General features: G+C 42.9%; 1 protein-coding gene across 1 annotated transcript; it reads left to right on the top strand.

Annotated features, from left to right (window-relative positions):
- Positions 1-8627: 8627 nt before the first annotated feature.
- LOC115331346 lies at positions 8628-13564 on the top strand. The gene is made up of 5 exons (XM_040214309.1): positions 8628-8735; positions 8858-9009; positions 9976-10043; positions 12154-12234; positions 13443-13564. Exons 1-5 carry the CDS (start codon positions 8628-8630, stop codon positions 13562-13564), a joined length of 531 nt encoding a protein of 176 aa, XP_040070243.1.
- Positions 13565-23422: the final 9858 nt, after the last annotated feature.

Below are 23422 nucleotides of genomic sequence, written 5' to 3' on the forward strand. Positions count from 1 at the left end.
ATGCCATCTGCAACCTTGTGTAGAAAACTTTACTACTGCCTTTCAGGCAGTAGTAAAAGTGCAAACTTTTTCATTGTATATTCACACCTATAAAAAAAACCACCGCTCAAAGTATCAATCATAAACAACCCGGACAACTTTTTCTGAACATTTTCTGCGCTCATAGCTTGTGTCTTAGATATCAAATTCCATATGACAGAAGCAACCTTGACTCGTGTCCCCAAAAGAAGATTTAAAAAAGTGAATCAATCAATGAGGGTTTCTAAAATTACCCGTCGAACGAGAAATTACCCCTAACTCTCTAAAAGCATTGCCCACGACCAATGACACAAGATTTCTAAAAGATAAAGCACTGTCAACACACACACCACGCTACTTTAAAAATGATACACGCTGTATGGACGATCCCTCGAGATAATAAGTAGACTAAAAAAAAAAAAAAGAACGTCGACGCCAAAAAAAAAACACTTGAGTTTTTTTGGGGATTAAGTAGCGATCGATTATTTTTTACACCAACAAAGAACGCGGGTAACGTCATTTTTTAGGACATCGCAAATCTACTATTCTTCAGCTATCTGAGTTCAAGGAAAAAGTTATTACTCTTCTAGACATCACCAGTCTAGTAATATTACAAAATTCAGGACAAGTTATGAAAACAAACAAAACGTTAGTTATGCTTGACCTTTTTTGTTGCATCAATATTGTGATCAAAATATATAGATGCAGAAAAATATCAAACATCAATATACTCAATTTGTACTTTAATATTTAGGAAAGTACCCCTGACTTGCGCACTTTATTTGTATTGTTCATTTTTGAGCGTATTTTATTTATGTATCTTTGGCACTCCGTCGTAGCTACTTAGTGAGGTGGGAGGAAAGGGGGGGGGGGGGGGCGAAGGGGGGCCCGGCGCTCGTCAAGCTGCATTTCTGCAGCTTTTTCTCTGGTCTTTCCTTCACCACATGTGTCTGCGGTGAAAATGAAGTTTGTATTGTGCTGTATTGGTATCCTCTGATGTTTTCGGGGACGTCGCCTTCACGGTCGACGACATCGGAATTATCGTGTTCACAGGTGGGACGCATCAGGGGCATAGGTGGCGTTACACCGCACCTCCAAAAAAATGTCGCAAATAAAAAACAAAAACTTCATTAACAGAACTTACTATGAACGTTTATTACGGCGAACTTGCGCCGAGAAAATAAAAGTAACAAAGACCCTTTTACGGCGACGGAAGGACGACGGCCTCAAGCAGGCCATGCGAGGCTTCTTTTGTAAGCGTGAAGGTATCTAGAAGTACGCGATCGAGCTCGAATAAACAACAGGGGTCGTAAACTCGCCAAGTCGGAGCCGAAAGTTCGTAGAGCGCGCCGATGGGACGCCGGCGACAAAAGCGCGAAGTCATCATCGTGGTAGTCCAATCGGTGCGCTCCGTGAATTCCGGCCACAACTTTGTGTTTGACGAGTTTAGAGCCCCAACATTCTCGAGACAATTGAAATATTTCAGCCATGCAAACAAAAGAAAGATAAAAAAGACAAGCGCTGGCGGGGGTCAAACACCAGCCAGCGGCGTGGGAGTGGAGCTCGCTGCTGACTCAGCTACGCACGCTGTAATATATGAACAAATGCGCAGCTGTTACTTCTCGTATACCCTCCAGCTGAGAGGTTGCAACGTTGAACGTTCCTTCTTAGAATAGACATTAGTAATATAGACGTTCGATTTTGGTGTTATTAAAAAACTATTTTTAAATAATGGCGTTGTTAGTGTATACGATAGCAATCATTACCTTTACAACTTTTAGCGGAGCTACGGGAAAGAATAGCTCCACTGACTTAGAGGCCGTTCAGCGTGGAAGCGATGAAAATAACGTTTTTTCTTTGATCCCATGTATTTTTGATCGTGTAAAAAAAAGTGATTACATTTTAATAAGGTTTGTGGCATAACTAGACACATTCTCTTTCCTAGGCTTTGCCCGCCACAATTAAAGGCACATGTTGTACAGCGGAGTTAATGCTTCTGTATTTGTGTAGACATACAAATCGCAAATTAGTGCAGTAAATAGCACGATGTCTGTCGGGTACCCTAAGTGCGTGAAAGAGACTCCTAGGATGAGGAGTCCGACTTCGGTGTGTCGTCGCAGCAGACGACCACATGACTTCACAAGTAATCCGCCCATGGACTTCGAACTGTAATTTTAAGCCGCAGACACTGTTGAGGACCGAAATATAAGCCGGCACAGTGGAACTCACGAAGAAGCCTCTCACAACTTAGGCTCCAAATCGTAGTTTGAATACGCGGTAGAAAGAAGGATACGAATCGTGAACAAAAAGATTGCGGGTTTGAGACTGCCCTGTGTACTTCAGGTACCTTGCCACAGGAGACAGAAACCACTCTCTTTCGTACAGCGTCAGGGTTGGGAAGCAGGAACTAGAATTTCAATACTAGTTCCTGCAGTGTGCCGGGCACTATGGACTGCCCTCCAGCCAAAGGTCTTCCAAGGACTGAATCGCCGACGGATGTTTGCTGTTGCCCATTAACTTTGGTAGAAGTTAAACTTCCCTTATTATGTAGGAGGTGTCAATGGAAAACATTAATTTGGAAGCGTTGCAGGCCTTCGGCAGTCTGCATTTTATATACAAGCAGAGCTTCAGTGGGAACCTCATGGCATCCCGTGATGCAAGCTACAGGTTTGCAACGGTCTTTATAGGGTGCAATGGCCGTGAGAGCGATGGTGATGTTTTTGCATTGTCAGAGCTGGGGAGAACAGACGACAATAGACATGAGAAATTTCATGCTCCCAGCGGGCTCCTGAACGGCGGCCCTGTGCTTCCTTATGTCCTTGAAGGAGATGACGCCTTTCCTCTCAAGGCAAACTTGGTAAAGCCGTAACCAGGCATGCAGGCAGCAAATAGCTCGGAAAGAATTTACAATTACAGTCTGTCTAGACCACGAAGGTGTATTAAGAATGCTTTTGGTATTATATATCCATGTTGGAGGGTGCTGAGAAATTTAATGAGCCTGTAGGGGTTGTGTTCAAAATTTAACAGATAAGGAAAAGACACGTCCGACTCCTGGCTTGTTAAAAACGGGTTTGTATAATTTTCTTCCTTTGCAGCGGCCGCATTAGTCGCACGCTGCCTCGGCGGCGACAATCCGAAATGTTTGTTTTCTCACCCTCAAAACTGTTAGGACAGGCTGTGCATAAGACAGGCGGATCACGCGACCGTTATAAGCCTGCTGCTAGACAATGCGATTGCTGTCGTGGGGGCTTGTCGTTGCCTTCACAATTACGTGATGCAAGGCAGGCAGGCTGGTGGCGACTGCTCTCCGCAGTTTGCTGACACTGCCAACACCTCGGGCGGCTGCCGGGATGGCCGGGATCATTTGCCGCCGGTAGTGTCGGGTCTCGGCATTTTCCGTCCATGAACAGGGGCGGGTGCAGTTGTCTTGCTCGGTCACCAAAGGTGCGATGGCACATAGACCGGTCACTGGAGTCGGTAGTGCGGCAAGATGGCGATCGGACACGAGAAACACTGTGCGCCCTTGATCGAGCTGGGCGGTCCTGGGCAAGTCCGATGGCAGCAACCAACTGCTCGAATTTTTATTCAATTTTGGCGGCGGCCGTTTCCCATAGTTGTGAAGCAGCTGTTGTGACTGCACGAATCGTGGGCGCGGAGTAGTCAGCGATAATGTCTGTTAATATCGCGAGACGATCCAGCGACATGTCGTCTGCAGCGGCTAGGATCATTCTCATGCTTTCTGGTAGCTTTTGCAAGAAGAGCTCACGCAGAATTGCTTCATGAGCGTGGTTATGCGAGCCAAGCAGTTGACGTATCTGATGGAGGAGCTGTGACGGCCGGCAATCATCAATCTCTTGTGCGTTCAGTGTAAGGCATGAGGGCCAAGTCTTGGAAAGCAATTTAGAAAGTATATTTACATTATAGACACACGTAAAGTAGTAGGGCTAAGAGCGAGTTGGAGGCGGGTGGCTTGACTGGCTGAAGGCTCGACAAGCTCGCGACAGGCATCAGATAGTAACGCACGAGCGGTCCGGGCCGCGCACGAGGGCGGCTTCATTGTCTTCCGTCACCAGGCACGCTGAAAAAAGAAAAGGGGACGGAGGATACCACGCGCTCACATCAGCAGCTGTTGGATCCGTCAGCACTCAGTTGCCATTGTCCGAGCCAGGAGGACAGATTTTCGAGGGCCTTACGCGTCGTCGGATGGGCTTTTGGACTGCACGTCGTCAATTTCGTCTGCAACCTGACGTGGTAGGCTGGTGACGACATGATAAAAACGGGCAATCTGCGTAGGGATCTTTCGCAGATGGAAGTGCGCCTCCACTTGGGTAAACGAAACCTGGGGGTTTTTCGGCCAGAATGGTGGTAACTGCAGAGGGAAAGTTCCGGTCACTGCAGTCCCGGTTGATTCGTGAATGTCGACGTGTGGTTGAAGGATGGGTGGCCCGGTGTTGCCAGGTTGACGGGCGGCCGTGCCGCCAGTTTCCGGTTGTCCGTCATCGGTCATGATAGAATAGTTCAGTTGATCACGTCGGGGTCACCCAATCAATAGAGACGTCCGAACAGGTCGATGTCCGAAATCCAACTGGGCTTTTATTCTAATCATCTCGCGCTTCGACCTTCTCTTCTTTTACTAGAGATCTCAGTAGCGCGTGGCCACACAGCCTAATTCTTTCATAAAGTGTAGCTTCAATAATTACTCTAAAAGGGCAGGGGAAGTGCGGGACAGATTTGCAAGCTACTTCCACGGCCCTGGCGGTTTAGCATGACAAAGGACATGAAGGCTGGGCTAGATTTTGCCATCTGTAGCCTCCGCTGTAATTTTCTTTAACATAAGCAGCTTTAGTTCTTCACAGTCTTGGCCACTGTGTGTTTTTCTTTCAAGCGTCAAGCTTATGTTTGTAACACGAAATAAAAAAGTACAATAAAATATTTTGTTTGAAAGAACACATTTCGCCCAAATTGTATTAAAACTATGTAGGCCATAAAAATAAAAAGCATGAACCGAGCAAAAAAACAAGGCAAGCTAGATAAATGCACGAAACCAATTATAGCCGTACTCTTTCCATCGTTGATGTACCGTACTCTTTCCATCGTACTGGTACATAAAAACAATGTGTTTAGAGCATCAGATAACGTTTGCTGCACAAATTACAGCTGACACAAAGAACTTCACTAAATTTTGACCAAAATTAACTCTGGAAACCAACTTTCTTCCGGGACAAAACTTGGTGTGCGTGCTATAAACATGATCACTGACGCTGGACGAAACACATGACGGAAATGCCGCCTCCACTAATAAAGTGTGAATTTCCAGCTTCAACCTCTCCTTGCTTCCGTCATTATGCCTGGTTAGGAGTCGCTTCATGCTAAGGAGGAAAATCTCATCGCCATCTGTTGTTGCTGTTGGCTTCACTTCGCGTAGTCGCTGCCCATTTTCAATCAATGTAGCAACCATTAACGCATCAATATCAACTCGCCTCCTTTTGGGGGTTTGGCTTTTTCTATTCTTCGAATTAAAAGCGCGACTGCAACAGACCGATCTCACCTGGAGTTGCGCGACGCCACCGCTGCCGCGGTGCATTCTGGTACCTGTAGTTCTCCCCTGTTTTCCGGCCGCGTCAATGCGCATTGTACGCCACCCGGCGTTTGGAAATGTTCGGGTTAGCACGAGACTTATACCCGGGTGTTGGCTCATGATTTTCAATGGGTGGCTTCACCGGTTCTATGCCACGGTGCTACAATAACAGCTGCAGGCAAAAAGGCTTCGGATATTCAGTCTTCCCGAAAGAAAGCAGCGTGGCAAAGAAAGGTAAACAGAGCCGGACAGGGCGGCGGGAAAAATAGCGTTTTTCGATTTGTTTTGCGATTTGCTTCATAATTGACATCCAGCTATTCCACGCAAGCTAAAAAGCATAAGTTTACAGGGCACGAGACACAGAGCATGCCGAAATGTTTTGTACGTTGGAATCTCTCTGAGCATTCCCACCGCAGCGGTCTATCCGTTGGTCTATCTCCACTGCTTTGTTGAGACCGTTTTTAATACACTTTTTGCTCAATGTATTTTGTTGGTTATAACTGTTAATGCGACAGCATGTTGCAAGTACAACTGTGCTTCAAAAGGACAATCACTAAAAAATAGCAGCGATTCCTGATCACTTGAAATAAAACAACTTTATTCGGAAATAGCCTTTATTTTTTTTTCATACTAAATGTGAAAACATTACATAATGCAATTTACAAGTGCAACACTCACCGCCAAAAATGTAACAAACGAACCTCACCTATTTTGTTGCGGTCTATTAGGCTGGCGCTACTGATCCATCCTGCACTAGCATCAATCAAGACCGCAGAAATAAGCTTCCACCGTCGGGCGACTCTTAGCGTTCGGAGCTTGCGCAAACCAAATAAAACTGAATAGAAACTGTACACGAAAGACCCTCTCCACCCCAAGTGTTCAGCTATCTTGCATGGTTGCTTCTTTTTGACAGATGACAATTGTTGCGGCGCGCCAGGCATAGTTTTTCTGTGGATCATTTCTTCTGTGTTCAGGCTTCTCCCCGCAGTTCATCTGTACCCTGTTGCACAGGCTGTCAGAGTGAAACAACTTTTAGAAAACTATCGCTCATCGAGAAAGTCTATTTAGCTCCCTTTACGTCATTGTTAATTAAACGCTATGCACAAGACTGAGCAATTCCAAGCTTAGTTTTCACCAACACATTTGATGCTGTTCCGCAGTGCAACACAAAGCCGATGGTCCCTCGAATTTTCTTGTTCTTTGCCCTTTAACTAGATGTTCAGTTTCTAAGTTAACTGAGACGTCCGAGCAGCCGAAAAACTCTAGTAGTTGCGTCGTTGTTTTTCTACTGCGGCTGCAGTGGGACCACTGTGTGAACGGCAGTGTGCTCACGCGTTCACAAAGAAGCAGACGACGTCGAAGCAGACAACAAAGCGATTCTAAAACAATAAGACGACTGGACCTGCTTTTCTGCGCTTGCTGATAAACTAAGGAATCACAAACAACACGATCTTATGAAGTACAGACGTGCAGAAAAATCCAAACTGATACCGGGGCGTTCTAAACGGTTATCTACGATGTATGCGCAGCCCTACGTAGCCGGGAAGCCGGAAAGAGATGACTACAAGCAGCATGGCGGCGGCACCACTTCTGTAATGCGCGCGCCTGCGCAGTTCGCTTGGTGACATCGGTCTATTTTTGTGAGAAGGTACTGGCAATTCCCCAGCACAAACTTGGTAACGCTTCCCTGGCGAGATGAGCGGTTCTTGGATGTGCTGTTCGTTAGACGTTGACTCTGGTGCAGAGTCGTCAGCCAGCGCTGTCTCCTCACGACTATCCACGTGACAGGAGTTGAACAACATTTCGACCGACATGCTGGAGTCACTGCCCGGAGCAAACGCTCTGTCATCACGAATGTCCGCGTGAAAAGAGTTGCGCAAAGCTACGACGGATGCGCTCGAGGCGCCGCCTGGAGGTGGCGCTGGTGGAAGAGCAGTCTCTGTTGGCGCTTGGTTGGGCTTCCCTCCGATGTTGGAATTAGTGCTGAATCCTAAGAAATAAGTCATTCAATTTAGTTGGCCGCATCAGGCGTGCTCTCTGACAGGTCATGCAAGCCTTAGTGGACGTAGAAAGAGTTTTGCACAAGAAAAATATTTTCATTCGCTCTTCGCAAACACTAATGCATATAATGTTAATTGCTTAGAAGGCTTTCATGATATAATGTTCAGTTAAAATATAGTCAAGCGGCACCTAAATTAGACTTCAGCGAAACGGTATACAAAGGAAGTACAGGACTAATAGACCAAACAAGCTAGACTATTGTCAGTACACAAACAAACTGGACATAATAGCGTTAAGTAGCCCACATTATTCTGCTCTGGATCGCATCGGCGAGGAATTATTGAGCTACTTTTAATAAAATATGTATGGCACTAAGATATTTCTAATTTTAAATCTTCAAGGTATGGCGTAGGCTTTTTTAACTACGTCCATTTTGTTAATGTTTACCAACAATTTTTTAATAACTTAATCATATATTTTGCGGAAATATTCATGCAAATTCCAGACAGTTGTTTTAATAAAACAGTGGAAAACTTGCTCCTCGCTTTGATTCACCCCATACGTGTGAAAACGGCAGCCGACAGCTCGCTTCAAAACAACTTTTTGCAGACCTAAAAAATGAAAAAAACTTACGTTTTCGTACTGCTGAAAAAAAAAAACACAGCTGCACAAGGTCTCTTGCGGAATAACATCCGTTTCCAATATAAATACAACTGCTAATATCCGGTCCTTCAGCGCACATTCATGACCGCACGTGGAAGGAAATTTAGTTTTTTTAATGAAACTAAAACCCTTGAAGCTAAAAGGTAAACGTGAGTATTAGGAAAACAAAATACACGCCTGGTAAGCAACGAAGAGTATTTCTACGACTACGACCCATTCGTTTTTTGCTTATGCGGGGATTTATGTATAAAAGAGGGGAATTGGCTGTTGAGTGCCATCCAGTGGCGTGCTTGTAAACCTCTAGCCTCAAAAGGCGCTAATAGTATAGAAAATCGTTTAGGTCTTACTAGGCAAAAATTGTTAAGATATGGAATTACTAATGGTAGCTACAGCCATCATTAGTTGCTCCTCTTTCTTCACCAGGGCTGTAGGAGCAAACGGCTGCACTGACCCGAGAGGCTATCTAGCATTTAAGGTATGCCAATTAAAATTTTTCTGACATCTATAATTCTGAACATGCATATAGCTTTAAAGTGTAAAATCAGTAAATGAATTTTACCAGTATCGGTGGGGTAACTATTGGTATTATTTTTCTAGGCAATGCAGTCCACAGATAAAATGCATATGTTGTACACTGGCTTTGACGCATCTGTAATTGTGTGCACTTACGTAACAAAAATCAGTGAAGACAGCAGCACGATGTCCACAAGTGTCAACTTTACATACCAAATCAACGATCTTCCTGTCGTGTAAGTACCCTGAACGTTATTTTTTACTTAGCTACTGACGCTCATCGTTTTCTTTGAACCTTTGTGAAATATTGCACAATGATCTAATTGGCGAAGCATAAAACATTTACCAAGTTCCTCTAGGCAACATTCTCGCGAAGCTTCGTACAATGCGTTATGTGTTCCCACGTGTTTTACCACGACAGTGGCGAAGGCAATGGCAAAAGAGAAATTTTCATACAAGAAATTTATAAGAAGTTGTTTCTATAATATCGATGAAAAGGTGAATCCGAAAGTTTTAGGATTAGATGTAGTAATCTGACCAAAATTAATTTTAGTTCTGGAGGACCGTACAAGACTGATTCAACAGGAAAATATTTTATAGCCACCTCCGCATGACACTAGAACATTTATCTCTTCATATTTTTACATTTGGTTTGACGCCATGCAAGGTATAACCCAATGCACAGAAAGAAAGAAATGCCATGAACTTTGTAGCAGTGTGCTCACACATCTAAGTTTATAACATTATCTGAAAGGTACTGAAGAATTAAGATTTTAGATATGGTACCGCACCCACCTGACTCGCCCCCGTCAATAATTCCCGAGAAGCTATTTTAACCTTCCCACTCCAGCTTGGAACACATGGAGCGGAAGCCCTGCCCGTTTTAATACTGATGAGCAGCGTACCGGCATGCGGTCGTGTATCACTACTGCGTGGTGCACGTTGAAGACCCCAAACTAGCGGTTATACTACACTGACTAACTTGCTCATCTCCAAATGAGACACCAAACACACGTTGGGGCTGACTAACTTCCGGCTCTATAAACACACACACCACAGAATTCCTCATGCAATTTCTCAATTTTCTCTCCTTTGTGAGCTAGGCCGGGTTTTGTTTAAACAAAATAATTAAAAAACTGGTTTATGGATGACAATAAGAGCATTTGAAACAGCATTTAAACAAGTGTGTCCTCATGTTTCAGCTACACTGATTCTACTACCACAAAAGTTGAAAACTGCGAGGGACTCATAGGGATATATAATAATACCAGTAAGTGATATAATTTTTACATTTAACTTTGCAATTTGCAGCGTGCGTATGGTAAAATATTTTGATCATGCGCTCTTCAACGTTCACACGTAGCACAACCTATTTGCCAAGAAAATCACTTTTGACTGGAAATGTAGTGTCCTGAAAAGCCCCAAAACGCTAGGGCTCCGCGTTTTAAAATAAATCCGATAAAATGTGAGAAAACGCCACCGAGTAAAGTTTTCGTTAATATGAATTTGACCGAAAACTATACCTATCGATTAAAAAAAAAAGCAAAACAAGGCATTCTACGTATAAACCTGATCAGGACAGGGTCAGTTCTCAGAAGAGGCCTTTCCAGTTTTCGTTCAAATCTCGGACTATTGACAAAATAGAGTTTACCGTTTTACACAATAAGTTTTGTTCTGGACAACGGGTCATTACAATTTTGCACTTCAAAAAAGCCACCATTTTAGTTTTAAGTTTGGACCTTTTATAGGACGGCGTGGTTGTGCTGTTATTGCAGTGAAAGCTATATTCACAACTTCACTCCCCGCAGCCGCAAATAAAGCGTTAAAATGGAAGGGGAAGGAAATGAGCTATTAGGGACTACGTCAAAGATTTCAGTGCTTTTGAAATAACGAAGTTTGTAAAGCAACAATTTTGGGGCAAGTATTGTTGCGGGAGAGTCATTATTACCAACGGCTGTGTTGTCGCGGATGAAGGCGATGAGACAATGAATAATGAATTGAAAATGAACGTTCATTCTCCGAACTTGTGCTAAATAAAATAAAAAATGAGCGTCGAGGTAACAGAAAAGCGGCTGGCGATTTGGCGGCATAACAGGAAGCGAGAGCGAGACTGACTCGACAAGGTCGCGAGCCGGTGCTATCTAGTGTGCGTCGGCATCGCAAAAATTCGGCCCAGAAGGTTCGAGCGAGGAGCGTTCGAGGTGAAAATGAAAAGGCACAATCGAGAACAAGAAAGTAGAATGAAATGATCAAACATGTACGTCCCGAGTAAGAATGAACACGAACCTTTTTGAAGTCTGTGACCAAGCGTTGCTTGCTTTGCCCCGCGCACGGCAATATTGCACGAATACCCAATACAAATTAAAGCAACTTCCTTCCTTACGGGTGACTTATCAAAAATTTAGTGCAGGTTTCTGTCGGATATTTCTTGTATATTGAAGCTAAAGAAATATGGGCACACATCAGAGTTAAACTGAATTTTGAAAAATCTCTACTCTATCATTAACTCCAATAAACATCAAATTTTCGATAAAAAATTAACTGCAATAAAGCTTTATCCGAATTTCACTAGAAATAAACTCGAAAAACGCAGAATGCTAGCACCCTTAATTGTCGAAGGGTTAGGCTTCATTGCCCTTTAGAATCGGTTGTCATTTGGCTTATTTTGCCTCCGTCTCAAGAAAATGACAGGCGATTTTACTACTGGTCGTTCGGTTGTCACCTTGGCATTTTAGGCCTCAATTTCCAAACAAGCGTCATAATTAGGTTTTACTGCTGATTGATTTGTTGATGCATGGTAATGTTGGCTTATGTCTAGCGGTAAGGCAATTATGTGGCAAACTAGAAAAAAAACATGGGAAAGTAAACTTTGAGAGTTGCTAACGCCTTGCAGTATAAACTCATTAGTCCAAAATTAGGGATCCTAAAATTTTTAAGCTGGAACCAAGTAAAGTGATTCTCTGCGGTGCTGCTGTGATTTCTACATGATAGTAGGAACTGAAGTTTAAAATATTTATTAGGCCTGACAACATGTGCTTCTGGAGAAAAGAAGGAAACATGAATGTGATTTGTTTCTGGCGGGGAGTAGAGTTATTCCCAATATCTTAAAGAACCTGAAAGACGTTTGAACAGTTTGAGTTACAACGGTAGCTTATGAGCACAAGCTTAAGAGAATTTTTGCAAATAGTTAGATAAGCACATCTTGAAACCGGTGTATAACCATTTTTTATATGTTCAACGCTGTTTCATATATATGCACTGATAGTGTACCTAATCAAAATAATAACTAAATTTGAATCTGGCAGGTGTATAGTTTAGGCTTTTGGAACCCCTAAAAATAAGCTGGACATATTAGCGCAACAAATGACATATCAACGCAGGTGGAGAGAAAGTATCACAGGCTTTGGTATTGTACTCAAATTTTGGGACCTGCAATATCAATTTCAACATCGAACAACAAGGTAAGGTAGCAACTCAAATGCTTATCCCTAGTTTTCCGGTAAACATTCGTCCTTCCTTATGCCTGACGAATTAGGGTGACCAATCCACGTCATATATCATAATTTGCGACTTGAGTTCACATATCTGAAGGGAGACAAAATCGTCAGTAAAAAAAATAATTTAAGCGTGCTAGCGATATTTTAATTATTTCACAATTAATCATGATGCCTCTGGGCAAATTCTGCCGGCTACAATGTTAATCTTATTCAGATTGATTTCCTAATTCTAGAAATCTGTAGAGGCTACTATGCATTTCATGGCATGCATAGTGGTAGGTCTGAAGGGTGGTCAGGGTGATAATCATACTGCATTCGTTCATTGAAAACGTCATTAATTCAATCATGCAAATAGGTCGAGGTATGCACACAGGTACTACATAAACTCTTTTAAGATCTCTGTTGCTCATTTAGCATTATTTATGCTGAGCAAGTGTATTCATGCGAAACATACGTATTGAGATAAGTTATAACTAAGCAAGAAACAGACATGTTTCTGCAGACTGTTAAAATAGCTTTTTAAGCAAAAAAAACAACAAAAAAGGCCTTTAAAATAAAGAAATCTACCCGGGCCGTGCTTGGGACTGGACTCTCAACGGAAAATAAATTAGGAATCTATAGTCTGCCACAACAAAGCAGACGAAGAACACCTCATGTAAAGCTCCCCACATGCATTCCACGATTCATGGTTTGATCATCACTCGCCTCCTCGCCAGTGTTCGCTCCGCCAAAGAGAAAAGGGTCAAGGTCCTTTGTGGGTGGGACTTGTACTGCTATTTTCAACAGGAATTGGCTTTGGCACTATTAGAATATTTTAGGGGTTATTATTTTACCAAGCACTTGTTTGAGAAAGTTGTGTATTGTTATAACTCATGCATTTGAACGTACATGGCTTAACCTAGTCATGCGATTTTGTTAGGGCGGCTTCACTATACAAAACCTGTTATGTAACCGTCGGTGACACTTCAATCGGCAAAAGGAATTCGGAGAATTGTCACGGTTTTACTATGTCCTCCCTTAGACTAACTGGAAGCACAGCTTTTCGTCATAAGGGTGATGAAGCACGTAATGGAGGTAGTTGTGATAACGGTAATTGCTTAGGATTACCCAAAAACGAATTCACATGTAGGATTACCCTGTATATTATGTGAATATTTCATTTTTTTTTTCAGAGTGCCAGTTGTGGGCTTACGAAAACGCCACAAATGACGATATCCAGGAATGTCTTGTTACTTACAAGACTCTATGCGATGGAGAAATCTATGAGGTTTACAACTCCACCTGCCTGACATGAGGTTCCTTGCCTGAAAGGAAACACTTGAGTTTAATATAGACTTCAGTTATAGGGTTTAATCTTCGGAATACTAAACATTTTGGCTACTACACCATCACTTTGGCGTTCATTTGATCTAACACGGAAGACAGCAAACCAGTACTCATAGCTCTTTCATTAATAAAATTTGTGCTTTTATTTTACTGTGGTCTCTCCTCACTCTAGATAATCTTAGAGAAGTTGTTAATAAGTTTTTCAATAAAAACAGAAGAGATGGGCAAAATTTTTTGAAATGTTGTTGGTTTCTTTTGCAAAAAGCAAAACTACGTGTAGGCCAGCGCTCAGACCCCGCCAACATGTAGCGGTGGTGGTTCGGAGCGGATGGGGAAGTTTTAAAGCTTTTCGTTTTCGGCTACAAAGTTTAATCAGTTTTTGCCAAACTTCACTGGAAAATGGGGCCCCTTGCCGGCATCTGGTGCCCCTCATCTCCATCTTTTCATGAGCAATACTGTGCCTGTTTGAGGTAAAGTGATGTGTTTAAAGGTAACTTTTGCAAAGTCGCGAATGAGTTTGAGGTTGTTTGTTTTAGCAACAAAATATAGAGGCGCTGTGGAGGTGCTGTTTATATAACAGCCAGGAGAGGGAAAACGTTTCGTGGGACCCCACTCGTAAAAACAGTGGTGTCGGGTGACCGTCGATTGATCTCGGGAGTCTGCGTTCACAGCCAGACCGAAAACACGTACGTGGTTTTATATGAGAACTCGTATGAACACACGTACTTAGGGCCAACATTAAAAGTGTTGGCAAGTGAGTACAACGGTAAAAGGAAAATCGTTTTGGCGCATCTCTTTTAGGTTCGCTGCTTTGTTTGCATACATTTCTGTATAAATAAAGAGTTATCGTTCAGTAGGCCGAGATTTTAAATTCGCCCTTTTTGTTCCCTTCTTATTTATATTTATTCTCTACTTAACAACACACAGTTTTGTATTTTTAGCACCCTTCGTCGGTGATCTATATCGGGGTTTATAATTTACGAAGTACTCCCGACATAGCTAATGTACAACCAGAGAGAGAGAGAGAAAACACGCGGCATTAAAGTCACAATAGTAAACTACGGATGTGAGTGAAACCACGAGGCCGAACTTTCTCTATGAGGAAAACGCTTGTTTGAACTTGAAAGTGAACTGTCTTTCAAAACCTTGCACATTCATCTTCAAGCCATGGCGAATGTTTTTAGCTCGAAAAAAAGGTTCCGTGTCGACTACTTGAGATACATAGGCGAACGATCTACCCCAACAGGCGTTATCGTTATGTCACCGACTTCGTCGTAGATGCATTGAAGATCCTGCCCCCTTAAAAGTCGGGGGTGTTATGATGACAAAAGTGCTCTGCAAAACTGCTTCACAGATGCCGGTGAGGAACATTCAACTCCCCTTGCTATAGTGATCCAGGATCAAGCTCCCCAGCAAGCTTCCTCGAAGAGTACGAAGTAGTCACAGACATGAATGCGGATATTTCCGCTGCTGCGATTGGGATAACTCATTTGCGCATGCCGTCGGTAAATCCAAAGAACCACCTGTCATAATGCGTTGAAAGGAAGCATCGAGAAATGAAGGAATTTTACAGCCAACAAGTACTGAAAAGGTTGGCGACAGAATATGACTCGGAGGCGAGTGGTCAAGTGCTCAAGTGCTCGCAGTGATCGCACATGTTTGGGCTGTGACGAATGGTGGGAGAACCTAAGGGAGACCATTGTTAAGACACGGTCTTACCAAGAAAAAATGCCAGGTTCTCACGCTTGTGCCCGAAAGGGCAGCCGCTAGCGAGGTAGCACGACGAATTCCTTTGGCATCCAGATACATCCTGAGAAAATGAAAGCAATGATTTTAAACGTTACGGCGTATGGGAACGTCCGGAGCCGTACCATGGAGAAGGCATAAGTGAGGACATCCTACGGTCGGCCACGGTGTACTACACAGACGACGATCTTGACTATTTTCGGCAGAGTTCAAACAAAAAAGAAGCTCTCGAGACTATGAGAGACGGGGAGCCACAAGTGATCATTAAGCGTTACATGACTAGGCCAATTCGAGAGGCGCACCAGCTGTTTCGGGAGGCGAACCCAGAGTCGAAATTAGGATGGACTAAAGGCTACTATCAGCTTCCGAAATGGGTGAAACTGAATCCCGAACAGTTTGCTTGTGCGTGTGTCCCTATTGAAAATTCCATCAAGCTACGTAATTTGGGACACTGACTGCCAGTCAGCAGCCTTGGTGGAACGTGATGGACCATCAGACGTCATCTGATGGTCCATCAGATGACGTCTGACTGCCACTGCCAAGGGAATTTCATCAACAAGGGCAGCATTTATATAAGAATAAAGCTATACGCACTCATAAATATCGCCAAATGCCTCGATAAAACAAAATGTTCAAGAAAAAAAAGAAAAAAAAAAAAAAAGCAGGAACACCGCGGATCGAACCCGCGACCGTTTGCTTACAAATCGAGCACCTTAACGGCTATGCTACGCACCGCTAGAGACACTCGATTTGACTATTCGTTTTATGCGAGATGCTTCGGCTGCAAATGCAGTTAAGCTCTCAGCATGTTGTGCAAAGCACTCGTACAGCTGCAACGGAAAAAGAGTGGCACAAGTCACCGACGACCGGAGCGGCAAAATCGCGTCACGCGGCGCTATCGTTCCTGAGCGCGCCGATAGCGAGTGTGCCAGTCACGTTGCATCTCTCAACGCGGGGGGGGGGGCAGCTGACAGAAATTTAAAGTATGAGATACCTTTCGAAGTGCGGGCTTTAGGATGGGCTGCGTTCTGCCGGCCACCCCCGCGTTGACACATGGAACGTGACTGGCACTCTCGCTATCGGCGCGCTCGGGAACGATAGCGCCGCGTGTCGCGATTTTGCCGCTCCGGTCGTCGGTCACTTGTGCTACTCTTTTTCCGTTGCAGCTGTACATCACTTGCCGTACTTCAGTTCTACTCACCTGCCATGTAGAGTACTTTCGCGTCGTAGAACGATCCTTCTGTTCGCGCGTCATCGGCCCACTAGACCTGGTACACCTTGTCGTCTTCAACTACACCGCCATAGTCCCTTACATCGCCGGAACTCACAACAGGCTGGGTCTTGTCGAGTAGAAATTCTACTAAAACATAAGACATTGTAGAGCCCGGGCAGGATCGACAAGTTGGAGCAAGCGGGCAAATGAAACGAGTCGAGAGCGATCGTTCATGAAAGCTCGACGAAGCATTTATGGGCGAAGCGAAGTGCGAAGTATCGTGTTCGGCACTTCGGCGGGCTTCTGATCAAGGTTGTCGGTCGGTTGCGTGTCATATCTCTAACGTCAGCGGTTTTATGGGCTCACGTCCCGAAATCGTTTTCTCGTGCATAGATTACTTTTCGTATTCATAGATTTGACGAAATAGTGGTATCCGAACGAACTTTACGTCCTTTGACCGTACTTCTGTCTGCACGTTAAAGCTTTCTGACGTACAGTCAGAGACAATCGATGTACAGTCAGAATCACCACCAGGACATTCTGATGGCATTTCGCGGCGGCCGACTGCCACCAAGAAACCATCAGAAAGCCGACAAGCCGGGGTCTGACTGGAGTTTGAATGTCGGTCAGAGTAACTTGTTGGCCAATCAGACATGCTTGACGTACAGTGAGGCACAGTCAGCGGTCCACTAGAAACCATTTACTGCCAAACAGCGTTACATTGATGGATTTTTCCTACGGGGTGCGCTGCACAATCTTTGACTTGTGTGTCTCTACCCTGAACAGACAACAGGAGGGAGAATTAAATAGGAGGATATTGTGGCTTTGTGCCTTTGCCCTGAGTCTACACCCCAATGTTAGCAGGGCAAATGAAAAGGGTGCCTTGACGATGATCGCCACTCCGCGCAGGCATTGCAGCTTGTTAATGAAGAGGTACTCACATTTTTCATATGGGAGTGTGATAATTTGGTAAACAAAATTGCCGATTCCAGAGCTTTCCTAAAATAGCTACAAAAATGGGCCACGAGGTTTTCGATCCATGATTTCATAAGAAGAACTCAAGGGGAAGCTATACGACTGGGGAAAACGAAAGTGACATCTAAACACTTCGTATTGCATTTTAACTTCGCACAGAACTGGACTGTAATTCTGCCTAAGGAGGTACAGAAGTATCACTGGCATAAACGTCAGATATTCATATTCACGTGTGCCGCGTCAACATTCCAAGGTCCCAGATGTTTCGGCGGCTTCGGTGAAGACTTGTGCCACGATAGTCGCGATGCACTACTGGCTCTCAGACGTATCGAGGACTGGCTGGAGGAGCACATTCTAGTGATTGCGCCAAACACGTACGTTTCCGACGGGGCCCCTGCTCATTTTAAAAAAATAAATTTCAACTGTACGTGTTTGAACGAGCATGTCACCTTCAGGGGACGTGGCTATTTTCTGCTTCCGGACATGACGAGAACTCTTGTGATGGAGTTGAGGGCATGTTGAAACATCACGCGACAGCGTACAACCTCCGTTGCCAGGACCATGCGGCAATCCAGACATCAATCGACTTCGTGGACAAGGTTGGAATGCACCTGAGAAACGTGGCACTTCTGAACTTGAGCGAAAAAGAAGTGACTGTGTTCCGAAAAATCACGAGAGAAGAGTGAGACTGCGTGCCAGCTAGGGCAGGTTTTCGCTCTTCACACGTCTGGAAGCATGATAATGAAAGCGTGCATCTGGAGCGAACTCATATTTCTGAACTTTAATGTATATACGGTGCTCAGTGACTTCAGTAGTGCATATGTAGATGTTTGTGAACACTCTAGGGTATGCGGCCAATGACTTGGGCAAATATTTCCGAGGACACCTAACGATTTGTGAAAACAATTACATAGGTTCATTGTATGTGTGCTCATTGAAGCTATAATCAGCACTCGTCAAATAAAGTAATTTGTAAAAAAATGTTACGTACGGCTGCTTCTTTGTCTTTGTGCATACATTCTCAACAGCGGAACCATCACTCACTGCTTTTGTGCAAGTGCCCGCACCACTTGCGACATTCGTTCTATACAAACAAAACGCGATGGTGGCGAGTCAGGAATAGAAAAAAAAAGATGCCTCGTATTAAAGAGTATTAGGCATTTGTCCCCCCTCCCCCTTCCCTCAGTCACGTTTCGAGAAATCTTAACACATTGTCCAAGAGCACCTATTGTTTTTACCATTCGTTATCTCCCGATGGACGAGTGATTTGTCATCACAAAATCACAGTGATAACGCATGACATAGTAATTTATTTTGCAGCATCAATACAATATCATAGCGGCTCTGATGATTCAGCTGAATCACGTAGACCCGGCTGGAATTGAACTCAAGATAAGTAAGTGCTTGAGCTAGTTGGTTGGGCGGCTCGTTTGTGGCCTTCACTACTTTCGTCCTCCACTTTTCTACGCACAGACGCGTTTTATGAAATGGAATTCTAACTTCTACGGTTAAATTCCATTGAATTCTAACACGACCGCAGCTCGGGGTTCAAAGGTATACTTTAGCGCATAGCGTCTCCGGAGAGAACGCAGGGGGAGTGGAAGAGCTAAGCAACGAGGCCCTCTTTGTCTTGGGAGGGCAGAGAAGAATGGGACAGTCGAGGCACCGAAACATGACAGGTGCGGAGGTGTCGAATACAGGAAGACCTCCAAAAAGAATAACGGCAGTCACGAAACAGGGAGAGAAGACCTGCTGGGGACACCTGCCAGTCATCAGTGCAAGACGAGACCGCTCGACACCTGCCTAGCCTGCAACACGACTGCAATCGTCTGCCAGCATGAGCACACCAACGCCCATTATTAATGTAAAATAATGTTCAACACGCAGCCTGGTCTGTATACTATAAATTGGTAAACTCAGGCGGCGCCCACAGTATCGGTCATGTGTTACACCGCTTACAAGATATACCACTACTTGAGTTCAAAAGACCATTATTCTTTGTTTTGAAGTTCAATCTGCGACAAATGAAAACAATTAATCGTGAATTAGGGAGGCAGAACTTTGACTCTCCGCTTGTGTGTACGTGTGTGTGTGTGCATCTGGGGGAAAGGGGGGGGGGAGGGAGGGGGGCAGAGGAAGGGGGTCGTGAATGGAGACAGCGGCGTAATTTTATTTTATAGTTTTATTTTTAGTTGAAACGTTATTTTCGGACTCCGCTGCCTTGTGGTGAAGCAACAATGTTGGAAACACAATTTCAGAAATGTCATAAAATAGGCTTATATAGCTGGGTGCCCCAAGAATACAACAGAAAACGTTAACCATCAGGTTTGCCCCATTGTTACTCGTATTAGTGGAGATCTATAAAATAACTTCAACAAAATAAAAAAAAAATTCTTTTTGTAAAAATTGAAATTAAAAGTTTGAAAATTTAAGGTGTTTAACAAATCCGGAACCAAATATAAATTTGTTTATAAATAGCACACGCACATCATCAGGCAGCTGATGTTAATCAATACGCGTCGATATTCTTTTTATGTCGCTGGTGTTAATTGTAGTCGGTTACATCAATCCGAATTTAAAGCAAAATGGGCTTAAAAAAAACTATCGCACACATAGGGGTTTCAAAGCTTCTAGAACATGGCCTGCGATTTCGTCATTTACATAAAATGTTACCAGCATAAGTAAGTTAAATAATTTATAACAAATAAAAAAATTCGACATATATTAGAATTAAATTCTTGACGTGTGCCACTTCAGATTTATTTTTTTATTAAACAGCCTACTTTTTTTTGAAGGGTCATTTTGGTTTGCGCAGACACAGAGCTATTAGGTATATTTGTTTCAAAACAATCTAAAGACCCCCTTCCCCCGACAAGGTTGTTTGAATTAAAATGAAACCACCCACATATATACAAAGGCCCGACTCCGGCCGAAACGTCGAAGAATAAATCGTCCGTTGTTGCTGTTTTTACCAAGGGTTTTTTCTTTTCAGTTATATACCCAGGCCTTCGGCCTCCTGGCACCCTTCCCCGATATATATATATCTATAGATATATATATATATATATATATTTAACTGAAAAGAAAAGAAAACCCGTAATAAAAACAGCAACAACGGAGGGATTATTCTTCGACGTTTTGGGCCGCAGTCTGGCCTTCGTCAGGAAGTGTGTGTGTGTATGTATATATATATATATAGTATAGGCGGTTTCATTGGGAATCAGGCGAGGAGATGCAGTCGTATTTGTTTTTCATTTTGCTTCAAATTTGTATATTTCGTGGCGGATGTTCCAAGAAGAACACTCTTTTTAAAAGTTTTAATGTCCTGACTTGTTTAGTTTCTGAGAAAAACATCTCAAACAAGCGGGAAAGAACGACAAGGTTTTGACGATTGTCGTGTGTGGCGTTTTTGGATCACTCTTAATCTCAAAGTAATCAAAAGAGAGCGTCTATATTTTTTTGGTGTGATATATATGCAAGTAGGTGAGACGACATTATAACTACCATTTATTATTCGTCGCTCCAATCTTTGTAAAAATCCCCAAACATTACGAAACAGAGAAGGTTCTCACTTTTCGTTCAATTTAAACACGCTGTAAAAAAAAAAAAAAAGAAAAAAAAGAACACACTTTAATTTTTTTTTTCGGGTTTTCTTCACACTTTTCTTTTACCCAGAATGCATTCCATTAGAGATGTATGCACTGTTTCTGAGTTTTAAGCCTCTAAATATGCTAAAAATTATTCTGTTCTGTTAGTTACATGAATTTCGCATTAAAAAATATAAAACTTCGCATTTAAAAATTCAGTTTTCCAATAGGAAGCGTATTTGACTCTAATGTTTTACAATATTATACTTTGGTATTTCTAACGTAGTATACATTATGCAGCAGTTCAGGCTTGAGGCCTCTCCAATCATGCACAGGCGGAAATTGTTTGAAAACCCGCTTTCGGCAGTTGCGATTTTTAGTGTTTAGACGTTTGGAATTGAAAACTTGTATTATACGCCTAACGGCATTAATGCCTTTTATATCAATATATATTCATCGTCCCTTAGATAATTATAATAAAGAATATTTTTTTGCATATTTAGAGGCTTAAAACTCAAAACTAGTGCCTACACATCTAACAGAAAGTATGCTGGCTAACAGAAGGGTGCAAAAAAAAAAAACGCGACGGAAGAAAAAAAAAAACAAATATTTTTCTTTTACAGCGTGTTGAAATTGAACAAAAAGTGAAAACATTCTTTGCTTCATAAATTATTTCTCAGTACTCATACGTGATGAAGACACAAATTTTACATAATTTGGAAGGCAATGAAAGGTTCTACACGTGGTATTAATTTAAAAACAAAACAACACATAGTCGACTAAAAAAATAATCCGCAGTTTTGGTCACAGTTGTTCGCGGATGCATGTTTGGGAATTTTTACAAAGATTGGAGCGTCGAATAAGAAGTAGTAGTTATAATGTCGTCTTACCTACTTGCATATATATCACAATGAAAAATATAGGCACTCTATTTTGAACACTTTGAGATTGAGAGTGATTCAAAGAGCAACACACGACAATCGTTAAAACGTCGTCGTTCTTTCCCACTCCTTTGATATTTTTTTTCTCAGAAACTAAACATTCAGGACATTAAAATATAAAGTATTGCTCTTCTTGGGACATGCAACACAAAATATAAAAAAATTGAAAAAAAAAATACAACTGCACCTGAAACCGCCCATATATACAGGGTGTGTCAGAGAACGCAGACCAAATTTCTCCTGCAAAAACTACTTATCACAACGAAAAAAGGCTCGTGGCGTTTTGGTCCTGGGCCAGGGGTCCATTTAAGAAAAGTATTAAAGTCCCGCATAATTAACTAGTTAATTATTTTTGCGTAATTAACTTTTTTAATATTCTGTTTAAGGGCAGGGTTTAAAATAGAAAATCGCTCAGCATCATCGAAAACCACTAAATCAACAAATTGCAGAACGATAGAAGGCACGCGAAGCATTTTACGGCTTTCTGAAAAACTGCACAAATTCGACGGGTGTTTAAGTTTCGGTTTGTTATCGGAGCGCATCTCCGCCCCGACGGCACCGCGCCCCGCGAAGAGATACTGTAACCAACCTCTGCTGCGCTGTCATCGCGCGACGCAGCAGAGTCTGGTTTTACTACTGTAAAACCTTTTATTTTCGCGGCCCCTGTTTTTCGCGAATCGGTCACAGATGACATAGTCGCGACCACTAAATTTCGCGAATTCCAGAAGCCTGCATTGAAAATCTTAAGGACCGAAATTTTCGCGAGCCCTTAAATTTCGCGACTTCTTCAATTCGTGAAATTCGCGAAAATTGAGGGCTCGCGAACATTAAGGGTTTTACAGTGTCTCTCCACGGGGCGCGGTGCTGTTGGGGCCGAGATGCGCTCCGATAAGAAACCGAAACTCAAAAACCCGTCGAATTTGTGCGGTTTCTCAGAAAGCCGTAAAATGCTTCGCGTGCCTTCTATCGTTCTGCAAATTGTTGGTTTAGTGTTTTTCGATAATGCTGAGCAATTTTCTAATTTAAACCATGCCCTTAAACAAAATATTAAAAAGTTAATTAGGCAAAAATAATTACAAGTTAATTATCCCGGACTTTAAAACATTTCCTAAATAGGCCCCTGGCCCAGGACCACAACGCCCCAAGCCTTTTTTCATTGTGATGAGTAGTTTACGCAGGAGCGATTTGGCCTGCGTTCTCTGAAACACCCTGTATATATATGCCGTAAACGACAACATTTTTGCGAGGACTTAATTTTCTCGAACTTCGCGAATCGCCTACAATTCGCGAAAAATACGTCCCGCGAAATATTCGGGCCATATGTGAACGCTACGGAAACTACAACTATATATATATATATATAT

The sequence above is a fragment of the Ixodes scapularis genome, unplaced genomic scaffold (assembly GCF_016920785.2).
Source record: "Ixodes scapularis isolate PalLabHiFi unplaced genomic scaffold, ASM1692078v2 PGA_scaffold5__190_contigs__length_132052651, whole genome shotgun sequence".
Lineage (NCBI taxonomy): Eukaryota > Metazoa > Arthropoda > Arachnida > Ixodida > Ixodidae > Ixodes > Ixodes scapularis.